Here is a 27863-nt window from a genome sequence, read left to right on the forward strand (position 1 = left end):
TGAAGAATCTATCTTAATCTTTATTTCTGCTCAGAAAGTGGTGCTTGGCAATCGTTCGCAAAGCAAGCACACCCACCCAAGTGCGCATTAGCCTTATATAGCCTCTTCTAGCCTTACACGCTATGCAGTTACTATAGGTTGCCCTTTTTGGTCCATGCGCACTTCACCCTAGCTACAGACCCCTCCCTAGTCAGTTTGAACTTGCCTTCGTGACAGTGTAATTTGCTGATGTGGCACCTGTTATTCAGCAAGCTCAGCCAGTAACCCCCCTTTCCAACCCCTTAGGGACCTTGCTGATATGGCTTTCCCTCTAGCAAGGCCAGCAATTAAGCAACTAGGCAACAAGCGATCTCCCCCAGCCTAAACAACCTACTCTATGCCCTTGGTTAGATAAAATACTTTTTTCAAAACATACAGCTGTTCCCAAAGTATAAAAAAACCTATAAAAGTTTCAGTTGTACTCATCAAATCCCCACTTTGAGGCTATGACCCTATGGAATAGGACCATAGTCCTCGACCATCTTTTTCATCTTCAGAAATCTCTTCGCTCCCTCCCGATTCTTTTGGATCGGGTTTGTAACTGATGGTTTTACAAGCATCATGCGGTGAACGGGGGAAGAAATTGATCTCTTCAGTACCTCACAACACATAGGCACACACTGTACTCCACAACAAATCATCAAGAAAATACACATACTTGCCACAACTAATAGGAAAATTTGCTTAAGCCATGAAAAATTAGGAAGCCAAGAAGTAAGCCATGAGAAGTCGAACCCTTCCCCTTGCTTAATGTGGGACAGAACTTCTTTTAACTTCTGCACTTTTGACTCTATCAACTCGGAATTATCTGTCAAACTGAAACAACGCATTCCCTTGAACTCTTCACATCCGTGGTTATGCCTCAGCAACAGGTAATCTATGGCTGCTCTATTTTGCAGAGTAGCTCCTCTTAGTTCTTTCATTTCAGTACTGAGGGCAGCTAGGGCCTGTAAAGTTGTATTTAGGCCCTTTGCCAGGGCACAGGCCACCTTACTAAGCTGCCTCTCAGAGTCCACTACTAGGCCTGGCACCCCTACTATGGAAACTGCTAAGGACACTACATCGGCCTTACTCAGGAGGTCTATGTCACTATCACAGGATTCATCTAGCACATGCAAACCTCTCCGGTGACATTTACTAGGGGTTGTAGGCATACCTGGTAGCCAGACAGTCAACCGGCCCAGAGCACAAGGGCCTCCTGTGGCATTGGCTGGGATATATGAATAGGAAGTCTTCCCACAAAGAAGGAACCACCCCCGGGGTAATACCACATGACCGTAGTTGCAAGATACATTAGTCACGTCTGAGCAATTGAAAATTTTCATTTCTTTGGTTAGGCTCTTACAAGCTTTGGTACAGTTCACAAAATTGGCATAGCTGGTGTTACTAGGGGAGGTGACTGTCAACAAATCTATTTCAAAGGTACTGGCGTTCCTTTCTGTGGTAATGGTTCCCCACATGGGGTAGTTAGTGTAATTGATTGGAACTCCTATTCCCTCAGATGCGAACCAAGTCTGATTCCGGACTGCTTCCAACGGAGTGGGCACCCCTATAAGGCATGACGTGAAAATATCCTCAACCGATGTTCCTCCCGCCAAACAAAAATGAGTGACATTTAATACATCCTTTGCCAAATAAACCCACACATTTTGACTCTTTTCGAACCTTTGGTGCACCAACCCCTTAGACCCTAGAAACATTACGCCTATGCAAAGAACTACTGTCCACATGGTTGACGTTTAAACAGAAATTTAAGTCCTTCTACTGGCTCTGCTGTCCAACGGTGTCCGTTTGTGTTGGCTTCTGGTGCGACACTCTCAGCAACTTCTCCCGCAGGTGGTACTTCTGGTGCGGCCTTCACCCAGGGGTAGTGTATCCACAGTTTTACCCCCTGAACCTTCACTGCAGCGTGAGTGGTGAGAATCACAGGATACGGTCCCTTCCACCTGGGCTGAAGCGGCTCTTCTTTCCACATTCGGACCAGCACCTCATCTCCGATCTGGAACTTATGGACTGGTGTATCTAAGGGGAGTGGAAGTCGCTCCTGGACATACCTGTGGAGAGAACACAATACAGCAGACAAAGAATACAAATAATCTTTTGCCCAGACTTCCCCTTTTACATGCATTTGACTCCCATGCGTCACCACTGGATTCTTAGGATATGGCTTGCCATACATTAATTCAAATGGACTAACTCCCAATTTAGCTCTAGGGGCTATGTGCACTCTAAGCAAGGCAAGAGGCAGAGCTTCGGGCCATTTCAACTGAGTCTCTTGGCAAAGTTTAGCCAGTTGTCTTTTCAGAGTCTGATTCATTCGTTCCACCTGTCCACTTGACTGTGGTCTCCATGCTGTGTGAAGGTCCCATTGTATCCCCAGAGCCCGGGAAACTGCCTGGGTCACTTCTGACACAAAGTGTGGCCCTCGGTCCAAGGCTAATGATTCCGAATCGTGGAATCATTTCTTTTAACATCACCCGGACCACTTCTTTTGCTTTATTGGTTCGGCACGGGAAGGCCTCGGTCCATCCAGTCAAGGTGTCCACGAGCACTAACAGGTATTTGTAGTGTCCCTTCCTGGGAACTTCAGAGAAATCTATCTGCCAACATTTTCCTGCTAATAGTCCTTGCCTTCCTGCTCCTGGCGGAGGCTTGGGGGAAATCTTAGGATTGTTGGCACAACAGACAGGGCATCTTCGCACTATCTGTTCTGCTGTTTTCCTCATCTTAGGTCCCACTACAATTCTTTGGAGACCTTGGGTCATGGCGTCAGCTCCCATATGGGTGCTCTGGTGGTACTCTTGGAGCACTTTGTTAAGAATCAGTTTTGGCATCAGGACCTTGCCAGTTCAGGCAAGACCCACCATCCATCTTGTTGTTCTTTGCTTCCCAGTTTCTCTGCGAGTTGGTTCTCTTTTTCAGTATATTTGGGAGGTTCTTCAGGCAACACTACCTGAGGCATCAATGCCAACATTTGAGTCTCCTGAACTTGTTCTCTAGCTGCCTTCTTTGCCGCAGCAGCTGCTCATTGATTTCCTCTTATAACTTCACCATCTCCCTTTTGATGGGCCTTACAGTGCACCACAGCTACCTCTAGTGGTTCCATCACGGCTTCAAGTAGTTTCAGGATCTCTGTTCCATGCTTTACCGGGCTTTTACTTGCCGTTAAGAGTCCTCTCTCTTTCCATATAGCTCCGTGGGCGTGTAGGACTCCAAAGGCGTACTTAGAATCCGTGTATATAGTGGCTGTCTTTCCTTTTGCCAAATGGAGAGCTCGGGTCAGCGCAATAAGCTCAGCTTTCTGTGCAGAGGTATTTGGAGGCAAGGCTTTTGCTTCCACAGTATCCCATGATGTAACCACGGCGTATCCCGCATTTCAGGTTCCATTGTCCATGAAGCTGCTTCCATCTGTGTAGAATTCAAGGTCTGCATTAGGTAGTGGGGCATCTTTAAGATCCGGCCGGCTAGCATACACGCTCTCAATAGTTTCAATGCAATCATGCTGTAATCCTTCGTCCTGTTCCAATGGCATTAGCGTAGCTGGGTTCAGTGTACTAGAGGTCTGCAACTGGATGTCTCCCTGATCCAGGAGAGCCGCCTGATATTTAGCCATTCGTCCAGGGGAAAGCCAGGTTCCCCCCTTTGCATCCATCACCGCCAGCACTGAATGTGGGGTATACACGGTCATTGGCTGTCCTAAAGTAAGTTTCTTAGATTCTTTTACCAGCATAGCTGCAGCTGCCACTGCTCGCAAGCAGGCCGGCCATCCCAAACTAGTGGGATCCAATTGTTTGGAGAAGTAGGCCACTGCTCTTTTTCAGCTACCCAAGTACTGGGTCAGTACTCCTGACGCAACCCCTTGGCGTTCATGAACGTAAAGTTGAAATGGTTTACTCAGGTCAGGTAGGCCCAGGGCCGGCACCGTCATGAGGGCCTGTTTGATAATGTCAAAGCTCTTTCGGCATTCTGCCGTCCATTGCAAATCTCCCTCGCTGCCAGCAGTGGCCTCATAAAGAACCTTGGCTATCAGTCCAAAATTGGGGATCCAGATCCGGCAGAATCCTGCCATCCCCAAAAAGCCTCGCAACTGTCTCTTGGTCTTTGGGACTGCCATCCGGCAGATGGCCTCCTTTCTCTCAGGGCCCAACATCCTCTGGCCTTGTGAGATGTCAAATCCCAGGTATTGTACCCGCTTTTGCTCTATCTGGGCTTTCTTCCGAGACACCCGGTATCCCACTTGTCCCAGGAAGTTCAGTAAACTTACGATCAGCAGGTGGCACTCTTCCCTCGTTTTTGCTGCAATCAACAAATCATCCACATACTGTAACAGGGTTCCTGACATACTTTTATTCCACTTCTGAAGGTCGGTACTTAAGGCAGTGCTGAAAATAGTGGGACTGTTCTTAAAACCCTGAGGTAAAACTGTCAAGCACAATTGGGTTTTTCTCCTAGTATTCGGGTCTTCCCACTCAAATGCAAAAATCTCTTGGCTGTTTCTTTCAAGTGGGATGCAAAAGAAGGCATCTTTCAGGTCCAGGACTGTAAACCACTGGTCCTCTGCAGACAAAGTAGCCAGCAAAATATAAGGGTTCGGCACCACCGGGTGGAGGGTCACCGTGACCTTGTTCACGGCTCTGAGGTCCTGCACAAAACGATACTCGTTACTGTGAGGCTTTTTGACAGGCAAAATGGGGGAAATGAAAGATGATTGGCACTCCCGAAGCAAACCATGTTCAAGGAATAGCTTTATAAGCGGTTCCAGGCCTTTCCAAGCTTCTATTTTCAACCGATACTGTGGCACTCTGGGCGGGATGATTCCTGGCTTCAAATCAATTTTTACAGGGGTGGCCAGTTTGGCTCTTCCTGGCTTCTCTCCCGCCCATACCCAGGGTACTACAGTGTCTTCTACTTCGGGGGTAATTCTCCCTTCCTCCCCCTCCTGCAATAGGAGACACACCTGAGCCTTCCAGGCCTCCTCAGTTGGTATCTTCATAGTAATTTTGCCCTCTGAAAAGGTCAATTGGGCCTGCAATTTGCACAGCAAATCCCTCCCAAACAAGGGTATGGTGCACTCAGGCATATACAAAAACTGATGAGGCACTTTCTTTCCTCCCAATTTGCATTCCATGGGTGACACAAAAGAACGATGCATCCGCTGGCCAATGGCTCCAATTATGGGGATCTTGGTTTTTGATAAGGGTCCTTTAAAATTGGTTACAACTGAATGCGTGGCTCCACTATCCACTAAAAAATCAATAAGTTCTCCCCCTACTTGCAAGCTAACCAGGGGCTCGTCGGGGGAGACAGGGCTTACTTCAGTGTTAGCCCCCAGTCCTCGTCACTCCTGGTCAGAGCCATCTAACATCAACAACCTTTCTTCCTCCTCTCGTCTCTTCTCCCCCCTCTTGGGGCACTCATTTTTCCAATGCCCTTCCTGCTTGCAAATAGCGCACTGGTTAGGTCCCAGCCTGGGACCCTGGCTGTAGTCTCCCGGAGCATAGCTCATGCCTCCTCTTCCTCCACGCCCTCTACTTCCCCTGCCCCGTCCTCTACTCCTCTGATCTACAATTGCCGCTGCCAACAACGATGCTTGTAACGACGCCTGTGCCTTCATTCTTTTGTCTTCCTTTTTCTCCTTAACCTGATCTCAGTTAGAGTACACCTTATAAGCAATCTCAATCATTTGGCTGATGCTCATTCCAGCTGCTCCTTCAGCTTTCTGTAGCTTTTTCCTAATATCTGGGGCTGACTGTCCTATAAACAGTGTGTTAAACATCTTGGCATTTTCCCGCAGCTCCAGATCTAAATCCGTCCACTGTCTGGCTGCCTCGCACAATCTCCCATAAAAACTCCAGACCCTGCTGCACTTCATACAATTTAGACAAATTTTTCTGCTTGGGGATAGCCTCCCGGAGAGCAGCCAGCACAAACTCCTGATACAGCGCTAACTCCTTCTGGCCCCCCCGGGTGTTGGGATCCCAGTCTAGATTTTTCTTAGGGCAAAGTTCATCTACATCACCGGTTGGGTGACACTTCTGTGCTATCGTGCGTGCTTTCTCTAAGACCAACCTCTTTTCTTCCGGAGTCAGAAGAGCGGGCAATAAGGTCTGAATATCTATCCAGTTTGGTTGGTGGGTGAGGAAAATAGTAGAGAACAACTGGGTCATTGCCTCCAGATTCTGGTGATATTGGCCCACGGACTGTTTCCAATTTATCAAGTCTGCCATGCTGAATGGCACATGGACAAAAACTGGTCTACCCTCAGGACCCACCCCTTGACACAAAGGGGCCTGAACTACTGATTAGGCCCCTGATCATAAGCGACTCACCACAGGGCTAAATGCCCCATCTCCTACAGTCCCTTCTACCGCCAGATTGCTACCACCTGCATCCGCCGGACCCAGGGACAGCACCCCAGGGCTGTCAGGGGAGGTGGGGGATGATGGACTGGGCGAGCCAGGCAGGAGTCCCTGATGAGCCATTTCAGGTGCAGTGGAAGTCCCCTGTGGTGATGCAGGGCTCAACGGATAAGACGGAGGAGCTGTGGGAGCAATTAACAACGGCACATCTTCCTCCCCCGGCTCCTCTGGACACACTGTGGTGACCCCCTGTAAAGCCATTACCCCGCTTCCCCTAAATATCCCACACGACTTCTGCGTAGCCCCATCCCCATACAAAGTCATATATGCCTCTACATAAAGCATCTCATCCCACTTTCCTTGGCGCCTACAAAACAACTGTAACTGCAAGATTGTGTTATAATCCAAAGACCCATTCTCCGGCCAGGCTGCACCATCTGCAAGTTGGTACTGTGGCCAACATGTATTGCAATACCGAATCATCTGTTATTTCGTCATAGGGTCGCTTCCAAACTTTGGCCAGTTTTTCAAAATGCATCCTAAGGGGCTGCAGGCGGAATCTTGGACTGGTTACTTCCCATTGTCCAACTGACGGACGGCGACCGCCGCTCAGCCTCAGTACCCAACTGATTAAAGGGAATTCATGGGACTGCTACCCAGTCTCACTCGCCTAAGGCGTCTACACGGTCGGAACCTTTAAAGCCGTCTCTTTCCCAATCCTGATCAAAATATGGAAAGAAGTACTCACCAGTCCATTGAAACCTCCCTCGCCCCGCCCGATTAAGTTGGTCCTTCGAGCGTTGCACCGTTGTGCCCCTCCATGACTCCATCAGGCAACCAGGAGACGGTCAGACCTCCGACAAATAAGGTCGGTGGCGCCTGGCCCTCGCGCCGTCCACAGTTGTTGCCGGAGCCAAAGAGGTGGACTGGGCAAGGCAGTCAGCTAGGGTCCCTTCGTGGTCACCAGAAATTGTTGTTCCCAAAGGATAGTGAGTTCGTGCCCGGTGCACTTGTGCCAATAAACACACAGGGGTGAAGAATCCAACTTAATCTTTATTTCTGCACAGAAAGCAGTGCTTGGCAATCGTTCGCAAAGCAAGCACACCCACCCAAGTGGGCATTAGCCTTATATAGCCTCTTCTAGCCTTACACGCTATGCAGTTACTATAGGTTGCCCCTTTTGGTCCATGCGCACTTCACCCTAGCTACAGACCCCTCCCTAGTCAGTTTGAACTTGCCTTCGTGACAGTGTAATTTGCTGATGTGGCACCTGTTATTCAGCAAGCTCAGCCAGTAACCCCCCTTTCCAGCCCCTTAGGGACCTTGCTGATATGGCTTTCCCTCTAGCAAGGCCAGCAATTAAGCAACTAGGCAACAAGCGATCTCCCCCAGCCTAAACAACCTACTCTATGCCCTTGGTTGGATAAAATACTTTTTCAAAACATACAGCTGTTCCCAAAGTATAAAAAAACCTATAAAAGTTTCAGGGGTACTCATCAGTAGGAATTAAGAGATCGGGAAACTAGTGGAGAGGGGTGGGGGCTGGAATTGAGACAGAGAGAGAAAGAGAACGAGGCTGGAATTTAAGATAAGGAAGGGACTGGGATTCAGTAAAACATGACCCAACTCAGGGTTGCAAATGACAGTGGTTTTATTGAACAGTGGAAATGTTGACACAATGTCTTTTTGGTTCTCTTGCAACCACACACACACTCAATGGCAGCAGGCTTAAAGAGGCTTGGTGCAGGGCCTGAAGTCCACTGAAGTCCAGGCAGAGAGAGAGAGAGTCCAAATTGTAGGAGGAGGTGTGCAGGTAATATCTATCTATCCAGGCTGGAAAGGGGTCCTTGTCCAGTAGATATTGTCCAGAGGGGGGTTGCTGGCAGGGCCTCTGGGTGGATAGATGGTGTGGCATGGTGCTGGTCCAGATGGAGAGGGCATCCCACTGGGTCTGTCTTCACTGCCCCTTTTTATAGGGGCAGACCTTGTGTGACCCTAGTGACAGGAGGCATGCCCAGGCAAGGGTCAGGCCCCGGCGTACTGTGCATGTGTGCTCCATGCAGGGATGTGCAGTTTCAGGTGTCTGTAATGGTGAGAGAGTTGCTGGTTCTGCAGGGTCTTTTGTCTTTCAAATGCTGGGTTCACGTCTCTGTTCCTGGGTGAGGTCCATGGTTTCTGGGTGAATCAATGCGAGGTGATGGCCCAATCATTACAGGCCATTCAGTACAGGTCTGCTACCATTGTATTTCAATCATTCCCAATCACACTCATTCATCCAGGAACCAATTTACATGGGAGGGATATGTGACTCATACAGTTGTGACACAGGGGATGCCCAGGCAGAGAGCAGAAGATGGAGGCTTGACATACAAAATGGAAAATTGACATGATTTTGGTTCACTTACAAACACAGGCCTAAACCATACAATATCCATTTGAAACAATAAAAATCAATACAAAAATGATAATAATACAATATACAACAGTAACAATCAATACAAACCTAATAATTATACAATATAAAAGAGTGGATATCCAGAACCAAAAACTTGCTACCAAAATAAAAATGTTAAAGCTATCCTAAGTCTGAGCTCACTTATACTTATTTATAGGGAATAGAGAGGGAGAGAAAAAGTCAGAAATGATTGGGGAAGGGGAGGGAATGCATTTTAAAATAAATTTAAAAAAAACTGGGGGTTTTGCTACATCAGGGCCAACAATATTAATTGGCAGGAGAACTCCAATAGCAAGGCATCTGCAGTGCCTGTGCTAATGCAGATGCACAGGCCTCCACATAGAATCACAGGGCTGAAAGGGACCCCTAAGGATCACTGGGTCCAGCCTCCCTGCATGAACAGGAAAGACAGCTGGGGTCAGATGACCCCAGGCAGTTAACCATTCATTTTTCTCTTGAAGACCTCCAGGGTAGATGATTGCACCACCTCTAGAGGGAGCTTGTTCCATAGTCTGGACATCCCAGTTGTAAAGAAGTTTTTCCTAATGTTCAGCCTGAAACTATATTCCAGGAGTTTGTGGCCATTGTTTCTAGTTCTCCTCCCAGGGCACCCTGGTGAACAGTTGACATGCAAAATCTAGATCTCTTGGTTCCAAAATTATACCTTTTATTAGAGCAACTGGAAAATGGCAAGAAAATTGTCCTTTTCTGCAAGCTTTCGGGATCAAAGTCCCTTCGTCAGGCTCTGGGGAAAGTGTAAATGGTACAAGATGGTAAAAAGTCCCCAGAGGTAGAAAATAAACTTCATTCTTGCACAGAGGGAGCTGAAGATGGAAGTCTGTCCCTCTGGGTCCATGAGAGTGTCTTTGTGAGCTGTGTTGAGTAGCTCTTTGATGTGTTGATCAGGTAGAATTCCTTCCCTGAAGGTGTCAGATGGGAGGCAGGGAGGTAAAAAAACTTCCTTGTTGTTCTGCAATGAACAGTTCATTCTCAGTGAACAGTTGTTCACTGGGCCCCTGATGTATGCCTCTGATATAGTGGTAAGCCATAACCAGGTCCCCTCTCAGCCTTCTTTTCTTTAGGTTGAAGAGTCCAAGATTTCTCAGACTCTTCTCACATGGCTTGCCATGAAAGTCCCTGATCATGTGGGCGGCCCTTCTCTGGACCCTCTCGAGCTTTAGCACATTCTTGTTGAAGTGCAGTGCCCAGAACTGGACGCAATACTCCAGCTGTGGCCACACCAGTGTTGAGTAAAGTGAGAGAATCACTTATTTGGATTTACTAGAGATGCATCGATTGATGCATGCCAGAGTTTTTTTGGCCCTAGCAGCTACTGTGTCACATTGCCGGCTCATATACATGCTGGGGTCTATTTTTATCCCCAGATCCCTTTCATTTGCTGGTCAGGTTAACCATGCCCAGACTATGGGTGTGCTGAGGGTTCTTCCTTCCCATATGCAGCACTTTGCATTTCTCCATGTTGAACCTCATTGGTTCCATTCTGCTCAACATGCTACGTCTGCTTGTATGCACAGCCTATCTGCAGGTATGTCCACTGTCGCGGGGCACCTCGCTGCCCCGCTCCTAGAGAGGGGAAAACTGACAGAGGAAAAGCTTTGGTAGTGCATAAGGAGCCCTAGCGGTGACTAGGGAGTACAGCTGTGGGTTGCCGGGGCAACTAAGGAGAGTCAGCTGCCTGTAGGAGGCAGGGCCTGGCCCTTATAAAGCCCAGGGCTGAAGCCAGGCTGGCAGTTCCCTGCTAGCTGCCGGAGAGGCAGGAGTTCCCTTGGCCAGGATATAGGGAGAACCCTGATCGCAAGTATAGCTCGCGAGAGCTCCAGAGGCTAGAGCAATGATGTTGTTACAGCCAGGCAGCCTTAAGTTAAGTTATAGCCAGGAGGCTTGTGTTTGCTTTAGTGTTTGTATTAAACAGGTGGTTTGGGTGAGGCTATAGGGGTTGGAGGAGGCCTCATAGGGACCCCCAGAGGGGTGGGGGCCCCAGCGCCTGAGGAGGGCGCAGCATACTTATAAGGGTCCACAGGGTGTGGGGCCCTAGCGCCCAGGAAGGCGCAGTATTCTCAGGGGCAACCCCAGTGGCGAGGGGACCCCGGCGCCAGTAAAGGCACAACTTGCGGGGTGCATAGACCCCAGCCCCAGAGAAGGGGCGGCATTATTAAGGAGCCCAGCGGGGGCACAGCAAGCCCCAGAGAGGGGGCGATAGTATTCGGCAGCCCAGCGCGGGCATGTAAGGTCCCAGGAAAGGGGGACTATTGAGAAGCCCGGAACGGGCGTAGCGAGCCCGGCGGTAGGCTAGTATGGCAAGAGCCCTCAGATAGGGGTAGGGTGCTGCGGTGGACCCCGACAGAAGGGGTTAGTAGTACAACACCCCAGGAGAAAGGCAAGGTGCTGCGGTGGTCCCCGGCAAAAGGGGATAACAGTGCGGTGAGCCTGGATAGGAGACGGTAGCCGTGCGGTGGGCATAAAGGACTGGAGACTTGGGAGGAAGTCCCGTAGCGGGCTAGGTTATTTTAGAGAAGGCCCAGAGTGGGGCGTGATGAGAGTCCCAGTGAGGGGCCATATATTAGAGAAGGCCCAGGAGTGGGCTAGACTACAGAGGAGGCCCAGGGAGCCCGGAGACTCGGGAGGAAGTCCCGTAGTGGGCTAGGTTATTTTAGAGAAGGCCCAGAGTGGGGCGCGACGAGAGTCCCAGCGAGGGGCCGTATATTAGAGAAGGCCTGGGAGTGGGCTAGACTACAGAGGAGGCCCGGGGAGCGGGCGAGTATTTTGACAGACCAACATCTAGTACATCTGCGAGGCTTGGGGCATGGTATTAGGGGTTGGTAGGAGCCACGCATAACCCATAAGGCTAGGGTGCCTGGAACACACCCAGTGTACAGCGAAACCCACGGTGGGTCCGGGAGAACACGGGGACGGAGGTCCCAGCTAACTGTGCCTAGGAGACGTAAGGCAGCCTCCTAACTTAACTTAAGATCCAAGACGTGGCAGGAGAGAATAGAGGGTGCCCTTGGGCCGAATAGGCGTGGAGAGGGGGCCTTAAGGAGATCACGGCCCTCCTGGAGGACCCCGCCGCGACATCCACACAACCCCATATCTTGGTATTGTCCACTAACTTAGCCAACTGGCTTTTCACCCCCTCATCCAGGTCGTTGATGAAGATATTGAACAGCACTGGGCCAAGTACTGACCCCTAGGGTATGCTGCTGCCCACATCTTGCCAGGATGACACCAATCTATTCATTTGGACTCTGCAACCAGTTTCATACCCACTTGACAGTCCCACAGTTGAGCCTGATATCTTCCAGTTTTCTAATCAGTACCTCACGGCATACTCACGGGTTCGTAGCAGGCAGATCGTGCCTGACTAATCTGGTCTCTTTTTATGACCAGGTTACGAAACGCCTGGACACAGGAGGAGGGGTGGATGTCGTATACTTAGAATTCAGGAAGGCCTTCGATACAGTATCCCACCCCATACTGGTGAACAAGTTAAGAGGCTGTGACTTGGATGACTACACAGTCCGGTGGGTGGTGAATTAGCTAGAGGGTCACACCCAGAGAGTCGTGGTGGATGGGTCGGTTTCAACCTGGAAGGGTGTGGGCAGTGGGGTTCCGCAGGGCTCGGTCCTTGGATTGATACTCTTTAATGTCTTCATCAGCGACTTGGACGAGGGAGTGAAGTGTACTCTGTCCAAGTTTGCGGATGACACAAAGCTATGGGGAGAAGTGGACACGCCGGAGGGCAGGGAACAGCTGCAAGCAGACCTGGACAGGTTGGACAAGTGGGCAGAGAACAACAGAATGCAGTTCAACAAGGAGAAATGCAAAGTGCTGCAACTAGGGAGGAAAAATGTCCAGCACACCTACTGCCTAGGAAATGACCTGCTGGGTGGCATGGAAGTGGAAAGGGACCTTGGAGTCCTAGTGGACTCCAAGATGAACATGAGTCGGCAGTGTGACGAAGCCATCAGAAAAGCCAATGGCATTTTATCATGCATAAGCAGATGCATGACGAATAGATCCAAAGAGGTGATACTTCCCCTCTATTGGGCACTGGTCAGACCGCAGTTGGAGTACTGCGTGCAATTCTGGGCACCGCACTTCAAGAGGGATGCGGATAACCTGGAGAGGGTCCAGAGAAGGGCAACTCGTATGGTCAAGGGCCTGCAGACCAAGCCCTATGACGAGAGACTAGAGAAACTGGACCTCTTCAGCCTCCGCAAGAGAAGGTTGAGAGGCGACCTTGTGGCTGCCTATAAGTTCATCATGGGGGCACAGAAGGGAACTGGTGAGGTGTTATTCACCAAGGCACCCCCGGGGGTTACAAGAAAGAATGGCCACAAGCTAGCAGAGAGCAGATTTAGACTGGACATTAGGAAGAACTTCTTCACAGTCAGAGTGGCCATGGTCTGGAACGGACTCCCAAGGGAGGTGGTGCTCTCCCCTACCCTGGGGGTCTTCAAAAGGAGGTTGGATATGCATCTAGCTGGGGTCATCTAGACCCAGCACTCTTTCCTGCCTATGCAGGGGGTCGGACTCGATGATCTATCGAGGTCCCTTCTGACCCTAACATCTATCAATCTATGAACCAGGTCAAAGGCTTTCTGGAAGTTGAGGTACATGATGTCAACCACTTTTCTCTCATCCATGTAGCGAGTCACCTGATCATAGAAAGAAATGAAGTTGGTCACACAAGACCTGCCTGCGATGAAGCCATGCTGGCTGTCAATCAGTATTATGCCTTCTGCAAGTTTGTCACATATAGCCTCTTTGATAAATGTTTCTAGGATTTTCCCTGGAAGTTAAGCTAATTGCCCTTTAGTTTCCTGGGTCTTCAGACTTCCCCTTCTTGAAGATGGGCACAACATTGGCCCTCCTCCAGTCCTCTGGGATTTCTCCAGAGGCCCATGATTTTTGAAAGACCTTTGCCAAGGGGTCTGCGATTACTTCGGCCAACTCTTGCAGCACTATTGGGTGGAGTTCATCCAGTCTTGCTGATTTATGTAAGTCTAATTTCTTTAATTGATCATACACCAGTTCTATGGCAACGGTGTCAATCCCATCTTGCTTGTTCTGTGCCCTACCTGGCATGTTGTTGCCCTTGGTCTTCTGAAAGACTGAGGCAAAGTAGTCATTTAGGAGTTCTGTTTTTTTCTGAGTGGTAGTGACAAGGTATCCTGAGGCACAGAGCAGCAGCCCCACACTCCCATTAGTTTTCCTTTTACTGCCTATGTAGCTAAAGAAGGACTTCTTGTTGTCCTTGATTTTTGTAGCTAGTTTTAGTTTGGTTTCTGCCTTAGCTTGCCTAATCTGTTTTCTACAAGTGTGGGCCATTGTCATGTAGTCTTCCTTAGAGGCTGTCCCAAGCTTCCGTTGTTTGTACACCTTTCTTTTTCTGTAGGAGGACTGCAACTTCCCTGCTTAGCCAAGAGGGTTTTTTGACCCTTCTGCTACTTTTTCTCTGTAAGGGAATGGATTTTCTCTGATCCTTAAGGATTGCATTCTTAAGGAATGGCCATTCTTCTTGTGAAGGACAAGAGCCAATTCTACTTGTGAGCCATTTAAATGTCTAAGTGCAAGCCTATTCCACCCTCCTTGAGGTCCCAAAGAAAACATGAATGCAAAAGGTAAGTGGTTTCTCTTCTCCCTTGCTGTTTCTTGTGACTCAATCTTAAGTCTAAAATGAAGGTTCATCACAGAAGTTTCTCAGGGAGTTGTGCAGGGTCATATAGAATCATACTTAATTGCCTCATAGGTTTTGGCTCAGGATGACTTTGACTTTCATCCCTTGGTAAGCCGTGTGTCTTGGAGGCTAAGCTCCTTGCTTTTTCCATGAGGACCAAATCTTCTGTCTCACATAGGAGATGGTAGGGGACACTTAAATCCATTTCCAGTGGATGCCCATTATCTGCTAGGCTGATTAATTGTGCTTACAACAGATGAACTGTACCTAAATGCATTTTAATGTCTCATGTCTATCCCACTTCAAAATCAGAAGTTCCTTTTGTTCTCTCAAGTGGCTGACCTTTAAGCAGGAATACAGCTAATTCCTGGAGGGTAAGCTTCCAAATGTACTGTGGACAAAATCATCATTCTAATATTATAAAAGCCTAAGTCTGTCTGTCTGTCTATCTCTCTGTAATGCTTTATTCATGCTCTGATTGGCTGACAGAAACAGCCAACCAGAGTGTTCCAAGTGTGGGGGACCACCACTGAATCTGAAGCAGTGCTGAGGACCAGACAGAGGGTGGGGAAGCCGAGGCCAACAGCACTGGCCTTGTCTCCCCAACCTCACTCCCTGCAAGAGGCAGGACAGCGACAGCATGGGGCATTAGGTGGTGGCACTCCATCCCAACCCCCTCCCCCCACATCATTTTTGACAGGTAATTGGCTAGTTTTTGCATATCTTCATACAGTTCAGTAATATGAGAGTTAATTCTGTGGTCTATCAAGGTCTGTGTAGAAGGAGGGTGTCCCAGGGGGACATAAGTGGAGGCCCCGGAGCACCCTCCCACAGCGTGACCCAAGGCAGGGCTGACCCACCTGAAGAAGGAAATAAAAAGCCCCGAAAATGGGGCATACTTACTATTTTCAGGAGAAATGGAGCCAGACGAGCTGTGCCAAGATGAACATCCTGAGAGGTTCATCAGCCACTTTTATTGCCAACTGGGAGGGTGCCAGCGGATGACATAATCAAAAATCACTGTCCGGCTGATTTAAAAGCTGGCAGCGAGGAAACGGAGGGGAGAGCAGGGAATGGAAGGGAGAGGAGCCAGAAGGCAAGGCTGGTCCCCAGGCTGAACACAGGTCATGTCAGCAGCTTGGCAAGGGGCCAGACAGAGACCCACAAGAAGGGTTCCGGTTCCTGTAAAAGAAGCATCACCACAGGGCAGCTGGGCCAAGGAGGATGGCGTTGAGGGATCCTGAGGGCCACAGATGCCGGACCTGTGAGTGGGGTGGGCTGAGTCCCCGTGCCCCAACTATTTCTTTCTTCTTTTCTCTTAACTTTTGTTTTGGAGGTTACACAGAGCCCCAAACCAGGGAGAGAGGCTTCAAGAGACCTCTTGGGTCAAGAGAGAGCTGAGGTAGTGCAGCAGACTACTACACCTCAAGAGAAGACTAGACGCAGTGGCAAGGACAGTCCCATGTCCTGTAGTCATCCAGTGCGAAGGGACACTGAGAGACGGGCAGGGAGCAAAGAAAGCAGGTGATGACATGAAGGGACAGGCCGGTGACCCATTATCCGGCTGTCCTGAGGGCTGGTGCATGGCTGAGGTGTAGGGGAGGTGGAGCCCCAAGAACGCATGCTAAGAGCAGTACCCAGTCTGCAAGGAACCGGAAGAAGGAGCCCCATCACCGGAGAAAAGAAGATCAAGTCATGGCAGGTGAGCAACGGGGCCTCGCTTGGGGGGTGAACATGACCCAATGCCTAGGCCCCAGGGACACGCCCTGCGGCCAGCACCGGGTGTGCACTCTAAAGTCACTAGAGAGCACCTATATGAGGCCAGGCGGGTGCAGAGGGGTACAGCCAGATGATACCCACTGTCAGCATTACAGCATTCAGCTTCTGCAAGTTCTCTTGTGCATCACTACAGGCTGTGTGTGACAGGGGGCATGGTTGGGGCTAGGTCTCATGCTGGTCTGCCCAACCATCTCTCCAGGGCAGTCCTCCCAGTCTCACTTGCCATTACTTTCGGTTTCCATAAACTGATGTTATAACATGGGAAGCTACCCATTCCCCATCCTGATGCCAGGGGCGCTATCTGCAGCTCCGAACCTTCCCTACACCACAACCCATGCTTTGCAGATGGCATCCACAGGATGTAATCACATACCATGACTGGTGCTCCAGGGTCTCACAGGGACTCTCACTCCCTCCCTGGAGCACCAGGTCATTGTGCTTGCTCTTAAGGTCTTCCTTTCATCACACTCTCAACCTCCTTGCAGTGGAGGACTTACCGGGGTCAGGACTCTCTGGCTGCACCCCCTACTAGCCTGTGACCCAAACGATGACTTCCGGCATCCACAACCATACCTTGGCCTCTTCACCACACATGGGGTTCCTACTATGCCCCCTCTAGGGCCTCTACACTGCACCCCACATGGGTCTTCTCATCTTCATGATCAACTATTCACAGGGCTGGCCCTTGGGATGCCCTTCAGGCTTACTCCCAGTTCGGCCATACTCAAGACACCCCTGGGACTGCCCTTCAGGCCTACTCCTATTCAGCCCTGCTCTGTATAGGGCCACGCTCTACACTCCCCACGCTACCCTCTCAGGGGTCTCCAGGATCTCACATCCCTGTTGGGCCCAGGTGCCTACAGATGAGCACACCTGGCCCTCTCTACTCCCACATCTTCACATTACCCCCTCTGGGGTCTCCAGGATCTCACATCTCTGCTGGGCTCAGGTGACACTCCACTTGCCATGCCTGGCCCTGCTACTCCCACAACTGCCTCCAAAGCCCACCCAAAAATGAGGGCTGGGATTAAAGAGCCTCTTCTCACCTTTCACTGGGGAGGTAACTGGCCTGGAATTTCCTCGGGGCTCCCACACCACTAGCAGCCCCACCAAGCCACCCTTCCCTGGCAAGGTGTAGTTTTAGGTCATGCCCAGGACCAAGAGCCTCCTGCTCTTACTTTCACAATGGTCCTGCTGCAGCTCAACCACGTAATATTTCTGCCCGGGCTGGCAGCAGTAAACTGAAGTCTTTATATCCCTTGTTCTCAAAATGGCTGCCACCATCAAGCACCTGGTAGCTACCTGACTCTGCCCTTAAAGTGGCAGACACCCCAAAGGTGCCCTGCCACAGTGTGCCATTTCTCACATCTTGTTCACTCTAGATCTAGGAATCTGCCTTTCCAGTTCTGCATCTGGTCTGTATTCCTTCATGTCCTCTGAGAAATACACATTGCGTCTAGCCACAGGAAGCAGATACTGAAAGTCTTCTCTGGTATGTAGCAACAGAAGTGGATATAGCGTGGGGATGCAGTCACCCCTCCCTCCCTTTTTTCCTGCACCACCAAAGTTTAAAAACAACTGCCTGGCAGTGGTATCAGCATTTGAATTACTCAGGCAGCAGTGAGGGAGCCAATTGACCTGATTCCTTCTTAACTCTTCATTCCACAGATGATAATGACTTGTTCTCTATTGTAATGGTCTTGATGTTTCACTAACCCAGTTATCCTTTCTTCTACAATTCTGCTGTCTCTTATCTGCACCTGATAATGTAACTCCTATTTCACAGTCCTGCAAACTGTTTTTAACTCTAGCTAAAAACATTAATTCAGGTGTGGAAATGAAGTAAGGTGAACATCAACTCGGGTATGGAAATAACTTCTAGTGAAGCATAGCATTGTCAACATGCTCAAGAAGGCTAGATTTTGAATCTGAAAGAAATGTAAATTTAATTCTAATGACAACAGGACTAAATAAACAACATATTTTGATTATTTTTGCCTAGTTTGTTGTGATTTTTATTCATGATATACAATAGAGCAAATGAATGCACATTCCAATAAAATTTAGTTTTGCTTCCATTTTAAACTAAACAGCCCATGGCTCCTAGCATATTAGGAAAGCTTCTGGTTTCTTTTTACCTGTAGAAACATGTTCATTGTGTTATGTTATATGTGATGGTACATTTCACCACCTACACTCCCCTTTGTAAAATCTTAGATTCACCCATGTGTAGCGATATATCTTACTACCCTGCAAGATAGGTGAAATCCCCAATACACTCTATGCTCCAATTAACAATTTTTGTGACAAAAGAGCTGTCTGACTAGTCCATTAGTTCCCTTTCCCCTCTTCCTCCAAGTGTTAAATACAGTTAATATCCTGTATTTCTTAGCAAAAGATTAATTTGTACCATTTTTGTCCTAACACAATGTAAAATGGGTATAATAAATCTTCTGAAGAAAGATTATTACAGTTCCTATATGTTTTGTCAATGTATTACATGATTTGGGATAGTATTTTCTCAAGTGCCTAAAATGACTTAGGAGGACAAATCCCACTGAAGTCAGACATCTTTAAATGTAACTTTTTCTCTCACTTTAATGCCTTCCAGTTCATGGACACTGCATGGTTTCAGACATGTAAATCCATGTAGAATATGATGCGTGCAAGAGTAGCAGATAAGGCAAGTTGTGCTCCAGACCTCTTGTGAGATGGGTTAACAGGATACTTGATGTTTTTTATACAGTACTGGCATTTCATTTACAAAGTATCTGGATGCTAGTTGCCCTCTTTTAACTATGGAAGGGTTTAATGTTTGGCAGCAGAGAGAGATTTCCAAAATCAGAGCCTGGGATTATGAGGCCAAACTATGGACTGCAGTATTTGTCCTGGGCTAGTACAGTCCCAAATGTGAGTAACCCCTAACAGCTACCTGTTTTACTCGCACCTGGGTTGAATTCTTGCTTATAGCCAAAAACTGCCCATGCAAAAAAGTTTCTGAAAACTCTTCTATTGTTAATGACAGAAATACTGAATGTATTAGTTAATACATTCATACAGAAGTCAAGGCAAGTTTCCTGACCTACTGAGGGACAATTAGGTCACTAAGCTACCATTGCTTACTTGTTTGCTTTGCTGGTGATTCCTGTAATTTGATTTTGTTCAGTGTTTTTTGTGTGAAGGAACTGTTACACCATGAAGTTAAAGCCTCCCCAGTCCCATTCTTCTACCTCTCCATTTCATTCATGCTTTGCTTAAATCTCTGCCTCTCTCCTTATTCCCAATCATCACTCACTCACTCTCTTTTCTCCTGACAATGAATCTTGACACTCATCTCAACTTGCCACCTATATTCATGCTTCCTTTTGTGTTTTCTTACATACTATTCTACCTTCCTCTGTCCTTTCTGTTTATCGGCCACCTCCTGAGTCTCTCACTTGTGCTCCTTCTCTTTTTCTCTCTTCCACTCCTTACAAACCCTTACTGAACATTTGCCTCCTCATCTCCAACAGAAAAAAAGCAGTTACCTGCCCTTTGCATTAAAATTGGGGATCCCTAAAAAGTATAATGCTCCTAAAATAAACTTGCCAGGACTTTTTACATCATCCACTGAGTAGCTCTGAACTACATCTTTCTTCTTTTGTCTACGTAGATTGGCAAGCAGAATTGAAGGAAGGAGAGCAGAAAGGGAAAGAGAGAGCTTTCCGGATGCACCTCAAAACAGAATCTGGTCAGGGACACTAGTACCTCATGACTAAAATGATCCTATGTTTTGGGCTAGCATCTTTCAGAACTCATTTAAAAATTAAAAGAGGACAAATGCAAGCATTAATTCTAATTAGCAATGTGCCTTAGCACCTGCCTAACATAAAACAAGCAAGGACTCATGTTGAACTTAGTGGGGCTTCTCATATTCTGTGTAAAGTTATGAGAGTACCTTTTGGTTCAAGCAGAAAGAGTTCTCCCTTCTAAGGTGTTTTACAAAGAAGAATAATAGGTTTTGTTTTTCCATTATGGAATGAAGGAGCTCCAAGAAGGAAACAACAGAAACAATGAGTGCTTTCTAGGCCTGTGAGAAGCAGCTAGTATTCACTTTGGATTCAGATTTGACCGATTTGGGGGACAGTGATTTGATTCGATGATTTGAATCACTGTCCAGAATTGATTTGGCCGAATCTGATTTGGAGACTGGAATAGCGAAGGGGGAGTGGGGATTGGAACAGCGAGCAGGGGTCAGGGGCACTCAGAGGGGCTAGGGGAACAGGTAGGGGATGGGGCCTGGCGGGGGTCCCTCCATGGTCCCCCGCCTCCAGCTCCCCCTTCCCTGTCCCCTACTTACCAGCACAGCTCCCCATGGCAGCAAGTGGAGATTGCCCACATTGCCAAAGATCTCTGAATCTTTTCTGAATCAATTAAGAGAGCTTTGAATTGATTCAGACCTTTTTATTGGTCTCCTGATTCGATTCGGATTGGAGACTCGGCTGCCGAATTGGGCTGAATCTCCTCCAAATTGAATCGGCACCCAAAGCTTCACACAATGGTATATTCCCTTCTCTTGTGGAGGCTGAATAGATTCAGGCCCTTTAGCCTCTTTTTGTAGGGCCTGTCCTGCTGCCCTTTGACCATGTGAGTGTCCCTCCTCTGGACCCTCTCAATGCTAGCCACATCCCTCTTGAAATGCGGCGCCCAGAACTGGATGCAGTACTCCAACTGCGGCCTGACCAATGCTGCGTAGAGGGGAAGGATCACCTCCTTGGATCTGCTTGTGATGCATCTGTAGATGCACAACAATGTGGAGTTAGCCTTACTGACCACTTCCTCACATTTGGCGACTCATGTTCATCCTGGAGTGAACAATGACTCCAGGGTCCCTTTTTGCCACTATGTTGATAAGAAGGGTATTCCCCAGCCTATAAGTGTGTTGCTGGTTCCTTCCCCCTAGATGCAGTACCCTGCACTTGTCTGCATTGAATTTCATCCTATTCTCATCTGCCCACCTCTGTAACCTGTCTAGATCTAGCTGGATTCTGTCCCTCCCCTCCAGAGTTCTCACTTCACCCCATATCTTGGTATTGTCATCAAATCTGGACAGCGTGCTTTCCACACTCACATTCAAATCGCTGATAAGGATGTTGAACAGTACAGGCCCTATGACTGAGCCCTGGGGAACTCCACTGCTCATTCCCCTCCAGGTCGAAAATGACCCGTCCACCATCACTCTCTCGGTGTGACCATCTAGCCAATTTGCCACCCATCTCACTGTGTAGGTATCAGTGCCACAGTCACCTAATTTTTTTGAGAGAATGAGGTGAGAAACAGTGTCAAAGTCCTTCTTAAAGTCCAGGAAGATGACATCCACCTCAACGCCCTCATCCAGGAACTTTGTGACCTGATCATAAAAGGAAACCAGGTTAGTCAGGCAGTTTCTGCCCTCAATGAACCCATGTTGGTTGCCCATGAGCATTACCTTCTCTGATGGGCCCTTGCAGATGTGTTCCTTGTTAATTTTCTGAAAGGTCTTCCCAAGGACCGTGGTAAGATTGACTGGCCTATAATTGCTGGGGTTCTCCTTTCTAGCCTTCTTGTAAATGGGGACCACACTGGCCCCCCGAAGCCCACTGCAGGTGAGAGAGCAATCTGGCGCAGAGGATGAGGGCCACCCTCCAGGCCTGGGTGCCGTGAGTTTCAGGGAAAGGAGGATTCCCACAGGGGAGGGGAATGCCCCCCCTGGTTAGTTAAGTCCTCCTGAAAGGGGAGGTCCCACTGGGATGCTCCCGCTAAAGTTATCAGCTTCTTTGTAGGGCTTGGGAAAAGCACAAGGGCATTGGGGTTTCCCCTCAGGATTGAGTTTACCTTTGGGGTTCTTGCGCCATAAGTGGTGTGATATCGTGCCTTATATTTTGTGAACTCTCATGTTGTAAATTAGTAGATGAGTAGAGCCCTAGGGCCCCTGTTGCTATTATTTCACATGTTGTTTATTTCTGACTTATTTATTGTTCACCCATACTTATCTATAGTTTATCTGTTGGCTATCTATGTTTATTTTGGGGTTTATCTGTTTCAGATCAAATACTTATATTTACCTGTGATTTACCTGTATCTGGAACACTGGTGTAAGGTTTTATGGCATTTACCCAGAGGGTATTGTTTATGTTGTTTGTTTAGATATATTTAGAGAGAGAGAGAAAGTACATATGTTTCTATCCACATTTCTTTTCCTTGTGATAAGTTAATGTAAATAAATGTGTATATAATTAAGTTCCCTGACTGTCCTGGCCTGGTTCTATAGGCACAGAGGGAAACTGAGTGGTCTGCAGCTCCCCCACAGCACACCTGCCAGCTAACAATCCCCTTCAACTGGAGAAGGGAAGTATATACCTGAGTTACCTGGGCTAAAGTATTTCCCACAGGTGTCTAAAATAGTAAAACTATGCATGAAATTGGGATTGTTTGGAATTAGCGAGAGGATGAATCTTATCAAACTTTTCCAATTCATTGTGCTGAAAAATGAATAGATTTTCTTCTTTACTGAGGCTAAATCATCCTGCAAATATTGTCCTGTTTAGCAATAAGCTCTTAATTTTATTTTGGATCGTTTGATTCAATGCTTGTAGTTCAAAACTTTTCATCAGTGGAAGAGAATGCCTTTGCTTGCCCGCTGTGTGCAAATATGATAGAATATTTGATTGTCTTTTCCTAGCTATTTGGGAAATAACATGAATCCAATCTGTTTTAGAAAGCAAACAAAAGAATTCAAGTCCCAGAGAAACAGTGCTACATATCACTATCTTCTTGAGTCACATACAGTTTAATTAGAACTGTTTGGAATCTGAAAGAAGTTTGAATTGTTCTTTGAGGGTTTTTAGCTATTAAAATGGCCACTGAGAGCACACAGTTTGACCTTCTCACTGAACGTATATTCTGTGCTCCTCCAATTCTCCACTCATATGAGATCACAACACAGAAGTATAATTTTGATATTTACAATTAAAATCTTAGAGTAATCAGTAATTACCTGGCTGAAGGTACTTGGCAATTTTTAAAACGTTTTTCAAGGTGACAGTAAAATCTGTTAGATAGCTCCTTTGCTTTATATAGTCTCATCCCAAGAAATTAGGCAGAGAATGTGTTCATAAATCATCTAAAGGAAGAGGAGATTAGAAAGATGAATCCTACCATAAGAGCAGTATGTTTCAACAATGCCCACAAATAAAGGAGTTAATTAAGAACTTAACCCTGTTCCATTAAAGGAAAACAGTGGAAGTTCTGGTACTGATATATATTCTAATCCAAGAGTCAAGCTCTGGTCCCGTTGAAATCTATGGAAGATGTCATTGACTTCAAAGGCTCAAGGACCAGGCTTAGCTGCAGATACTGTTATAGGAAATTTTGCAATAACACAGTAACAAAAGAAGATAGTCAAGAGACAACAGAAAAATATCAGTTCTCTAGGACAATAGTGCTCAACCTCCATCTATGCCACGGAGCCATGTAATCTGTGTCCAGTTTTGGAACCCTGTAACAGAGCATTGGGGTGTGCTTGTTCCTTTAAAAGAGCAAGCAGCTGGAGAGGCAGCTTGCAGGTGGTGAAGAGAATTAATTAGGGACTCACCTGACCAGTAGCAGGTGGGGCTGGAGATATATAAGTCGTGGGTCTGAGCCCATTAGGCAGTTCAGTCCTGAGAGCCATGAAGTGAGGAGCTCCTGGCAGCAGACTTCCTGAATTGACTGTGGAACTGAGCAAGCAACTCTGCAGGGCTGGGAACAAGGGAAGGTCTCTGGGGCAGAGAGGGGCTTGTTATATGAGCAGAAGACCTTGGTTTATGTTATAACCTAAAGAAGATTTGCGCACCTGCCAGAGGGTGCCGGTGGTTATTTTTAAGTAGAACCAGTAATTTAACCTGGAGCTCTGCAAGGGCACACTCAAGGCCTACTTAGACTGCCAGTAGCCACAGAGAGACTGAGAGTGGGGTCCAGCAGGCAGTGCAGGAGCTCAGAGGGTGGGGATCAAAAGATCCACCAGCCCAGGACCCAGAGAGGGTGCTGGGAGTGTGATCAGAGGACCAGGAGTGCAAAGCAGGGCTGAGAGAGAGACCAAAGAAGGTCTAAAGACCAAGTGTCTGACTGTGGGATCAAGAGATACAAGTGCCAGGGGTTGCCTGAAAGTCAAACTACAAAGTCCACACCCCTAGGTAAGGGGTGAGAGCCGTAGTAAATGGTCCACAAGGGGTGTAAGCTGGGCCAGAGGGCCCATGAGGCCAGAGAGAGGGAGTGTGGGACCAAAGGGTCTGAGAACCCAGAGAGAGAGGCTGAGAGTACGGAAGAGCCTGGAAAGGGGCTAAGTAGAATGAACATTAAGCAACATTATTGAACAGTAATACCCAAAATACATGGGATGTGTTAAAAACATTCTGGCATCCGTCACACTGAAATACAAACTTTAGCAAAACATTCATGAGAAGGCAAATTTTTACAACGGCAGCATATCTAAAGATTTAAGGGACAATGTCAAGCTGCTTAGGATTTTTAAATATATGACACAGAAGAAGCTGATAGGCATTTTTCAGACAACATTTAGAATTACTCATCTGTTGAGCTTTCTTTCAGATGCGTCCCCTGTTTAGACTTTGAGTTTGTGCACATATGCGTACATAGTCGCATGTTAAAAATAGACATCCAGATAAAGTGGAGCCTTTTCTAGCCTATAAAATACCAATAATAAGATGTTAAATGAGGCACAGAATGACAGAATACTTCTATCAAGTCTCCTTTGGTTTCAAAGACCAAAGACTGGATTAGCACACCTGTGGAGGTTCCAGAAGGGCAATATGGAGATTTTGGAAGGACAGACTTCTGACCTGAAACAAAGCTTACTTACTTTTCTCTTGTTCCTTGTTGTGTGCAAAATGTACTACTCTATCTTGCAATACTTCCTTTCAAGACTTGCAAACAAATTAGTGACAAGGCTTACTTTGAAACCATGCAACTGCAAATTAGACCACCCTTAATTAGTGTCAGTTACAGGGAAAATCTAGACTAAGTCTTACTGTTTTACACAGAATGGAGATAGGAGCCTGCACTTTCAAAAGAAATCTCCCAAATCAGACTCAAAAGATCACTCCTGAGATGATGGCATGAGCTGTTCCATGTGAAAAGGACTTGATATGCCATTTAGTTTGTTTGAAACTTGACATAAAAATCCTGTAAAAACAAATACTAACTGGCACATTTTTTTCTTATTTAATATACTCAACATTTGTCTACTAGAAAACTGAAATCAGGTCAGAAACATTTATGGTTGGGATCATTCTTCCCTCAAAGGGAAGAGTTTACAGCTATCTCTGTATTTTGGAAGTGAGCTATAAGTCAAACAATATATCTTCTAGAATTTTCATTGTAATAAGCTTTAAAGTAACTGTTTTCTATCTGTAGTTCCAGATATAGTGTTCCTTGCATGTATAATTCATATATATTTGAAATTTGCAATAGGTAGAAATTTTATTTACGCACACACACACACCCATCACTTTTGAGAATTCTGCATTCGTCTCCATATTATTTTTAAATAAAGACAAATAGATGCAGTATATCTGCCTACTTAGCAAAAGGGAGTAGTAAAAGGGAGTAGTCTATATAAATGTTATAATACAAGTGCACTGTAAAAGAAGGCATATCCCCTTATAGCCTTCATTAAAAACTTTAAAGATTGATTACTCAGTTGGGGCCAACATTTGATGCTTTAATGGTTAACATGCAAACACAATCCAACTTTCTTTATGAAAAAAACTAAAAATAAAAAATGTAAAGCAAGATTAAAATTGCTGATTTAAATTAAGTTTCCTCATTTAAATCATTGTAATCTTCCCTTTCCAGGGAGTACAACAGAAGCCTGTTAAGCTGGGAAAGCCTTTGAGAAGTGAAACAGTCCTCAGGAAGGAGGGATACAGCACAAGAAGTGGGCACACAGATGCAAGGGCAAGAAGAGATCTAAGAGAGCCAAACAGAGAGGAATGCTCTGGGAGAAAGTGCTCTATGAGAAAAGGAGGGCAGCCAAAAAATGTCAAACCCTGAGAAGCAGAAGCCAGGCAGGTTGTAACTATGGGGGCAGATAGCCCGGTTATTTGGGATTCCAATGTCAGAAAACATATAGTAGAGAGTAGCTGAGGAGTATCCCAAGACTGACACCCTGGGAGGAGATACTATGCCCCCTATCTACAACAGGAAGACTAAACTAGCAAGTAAAGTAAGGCCAGTAAGATGGCAAAAAATAAGGCCAAAAGGAAGAAATCAATCCTTAGAGAGGGTATGGGCACAGGTATGGTCTATTCATGTGAATAACAGTCACAGGATCCATGCAATAATTTTTACCTTCCAAACTACCCCCGGGAGTCCAAAAAGTGTTGGTTAATGTTACAAAATATCAATTCCTTTGGCCCAGAGTTTCAAAACAATGAGTAGGAAAACCTACAAAAATATTTACTTTAAATAAAAATAAATACCTAAATAAATAAAACCTTTAAACAAACACAAATACCAGCCTCACTGTGCAAACTCACTGACTCAGAAATAATATTCTTAGATTATTTCCAGGAAATAATATTTTCTTTGCATAATATTTCTCTGTTACTGAAATCTTAGATCTTTTTCACCCTCACCCCAGCAGAGTAGGGACACAGTCGGATACCTGGGACACAGGGGTAGTGGTGACTTCTAGTTGCCACGCCCTCCCCCACAAAGTCAGTGCCTACAGCACTTGGCCCATTTGCCCTACCCTAATTAGGCCAGTCCTCACCCTCTGATCATTCCTCTGATAATTTTTAGGACACAGCTTTGTAGCCTAATGCTCACACAGAATACAAAAGAAATCAGCGGGGTGCTGTGTGTATGCAGGAATCGGTCAATGTAAATTACGTTGTTGGAGGTCTGAAGGTCAAAGTCTCAGGTATATCTAAAGGAGTTAGGACTGTATGCAAAATCCACATAAAAAATTAGATATTTGTGCTCTGGCATACCTAACTAACTTTTCTCAACCTTCCTATTAGACTCTCTCCAGTTTTTCAAGGAAGAGTCCCTGTGCTGTATATTACTCAAGTGAGCAACCTGGCTTTTATTTTGATACTGGAAGAGAGAGGTAGTTAGCCATGTTGGTCTGACGTTAGGCAGAGTAGATTTGCACCTTTATGGACTAACTAAATACTGTAAGATACTGTAAGAAACCTAAATATAAATAATAGCTCACCTTCAAGAAAGGGTCTGCACTTAATTATAAAATTAAGGTCACTGTCCCAGAAAAAAGTAATCTTACTCAATTTCTCACCTCCTCCCTTTTCTGTGTGTTTACCATAGCACTGTAGTTGCGGAGTCTGCAGCTTAATGGCCATTGGTCCTTTGAGCAGCAGCAGTCAGCGTGATTTTTGATGTGTAATCTCCTTAGACCCCAGTAGGTGGTTCTCTTTGGTGGTTGAGCTGTGACAAGCTGCTAGGCAGAGAAGGTGATTTAAATCCTGTATTCAAAGGAAGGTATAATTCA

At 46.8% G+C, this 27863-nt stretch overlaps 1 protein-coding gene across 1 annotated transcript; it reads right to left on the minus strand.

Moving 5' to 3' along the window:
- Positions 1–2: 2 nt before the first annotated feature.
- LOC132250851 (uncharacterized) lies at positions 3–27761 on the minus strand. The gene is made up of 2 exons (XM_059728614.1): positions 27651–27761; positions 3–2093 (listed from the first exon to the last, which is right to left on the minus strand). Exon 2 carries the CDS (start codon positions 1767–1769, stop codon positions 492–494), a length of 1278 nt encoding a protein of 425 aa, XP_059584597.1. The 5' UTR covers positions 1770–2093; positions 27651–27761; the 3' UTR covers positions 3–491.
- Positions 27762–27863: the final 102 nt, after the last annotated feature.

The sequence above is a fragment of the Alligator mississippiensis genome, chromosome 5, assembly GCF_030867095.1.
Source record: "Alligator mississippiensis isolate rAllMis1 chromosome 5, rAllMis1, whole genome shotgun sequence".
Lineage (NCBI taxonomy): Eukaryota > Metazoa > Chordata > Crocodylia > Alligatoridae > Alligator > Alligator mississippiensis.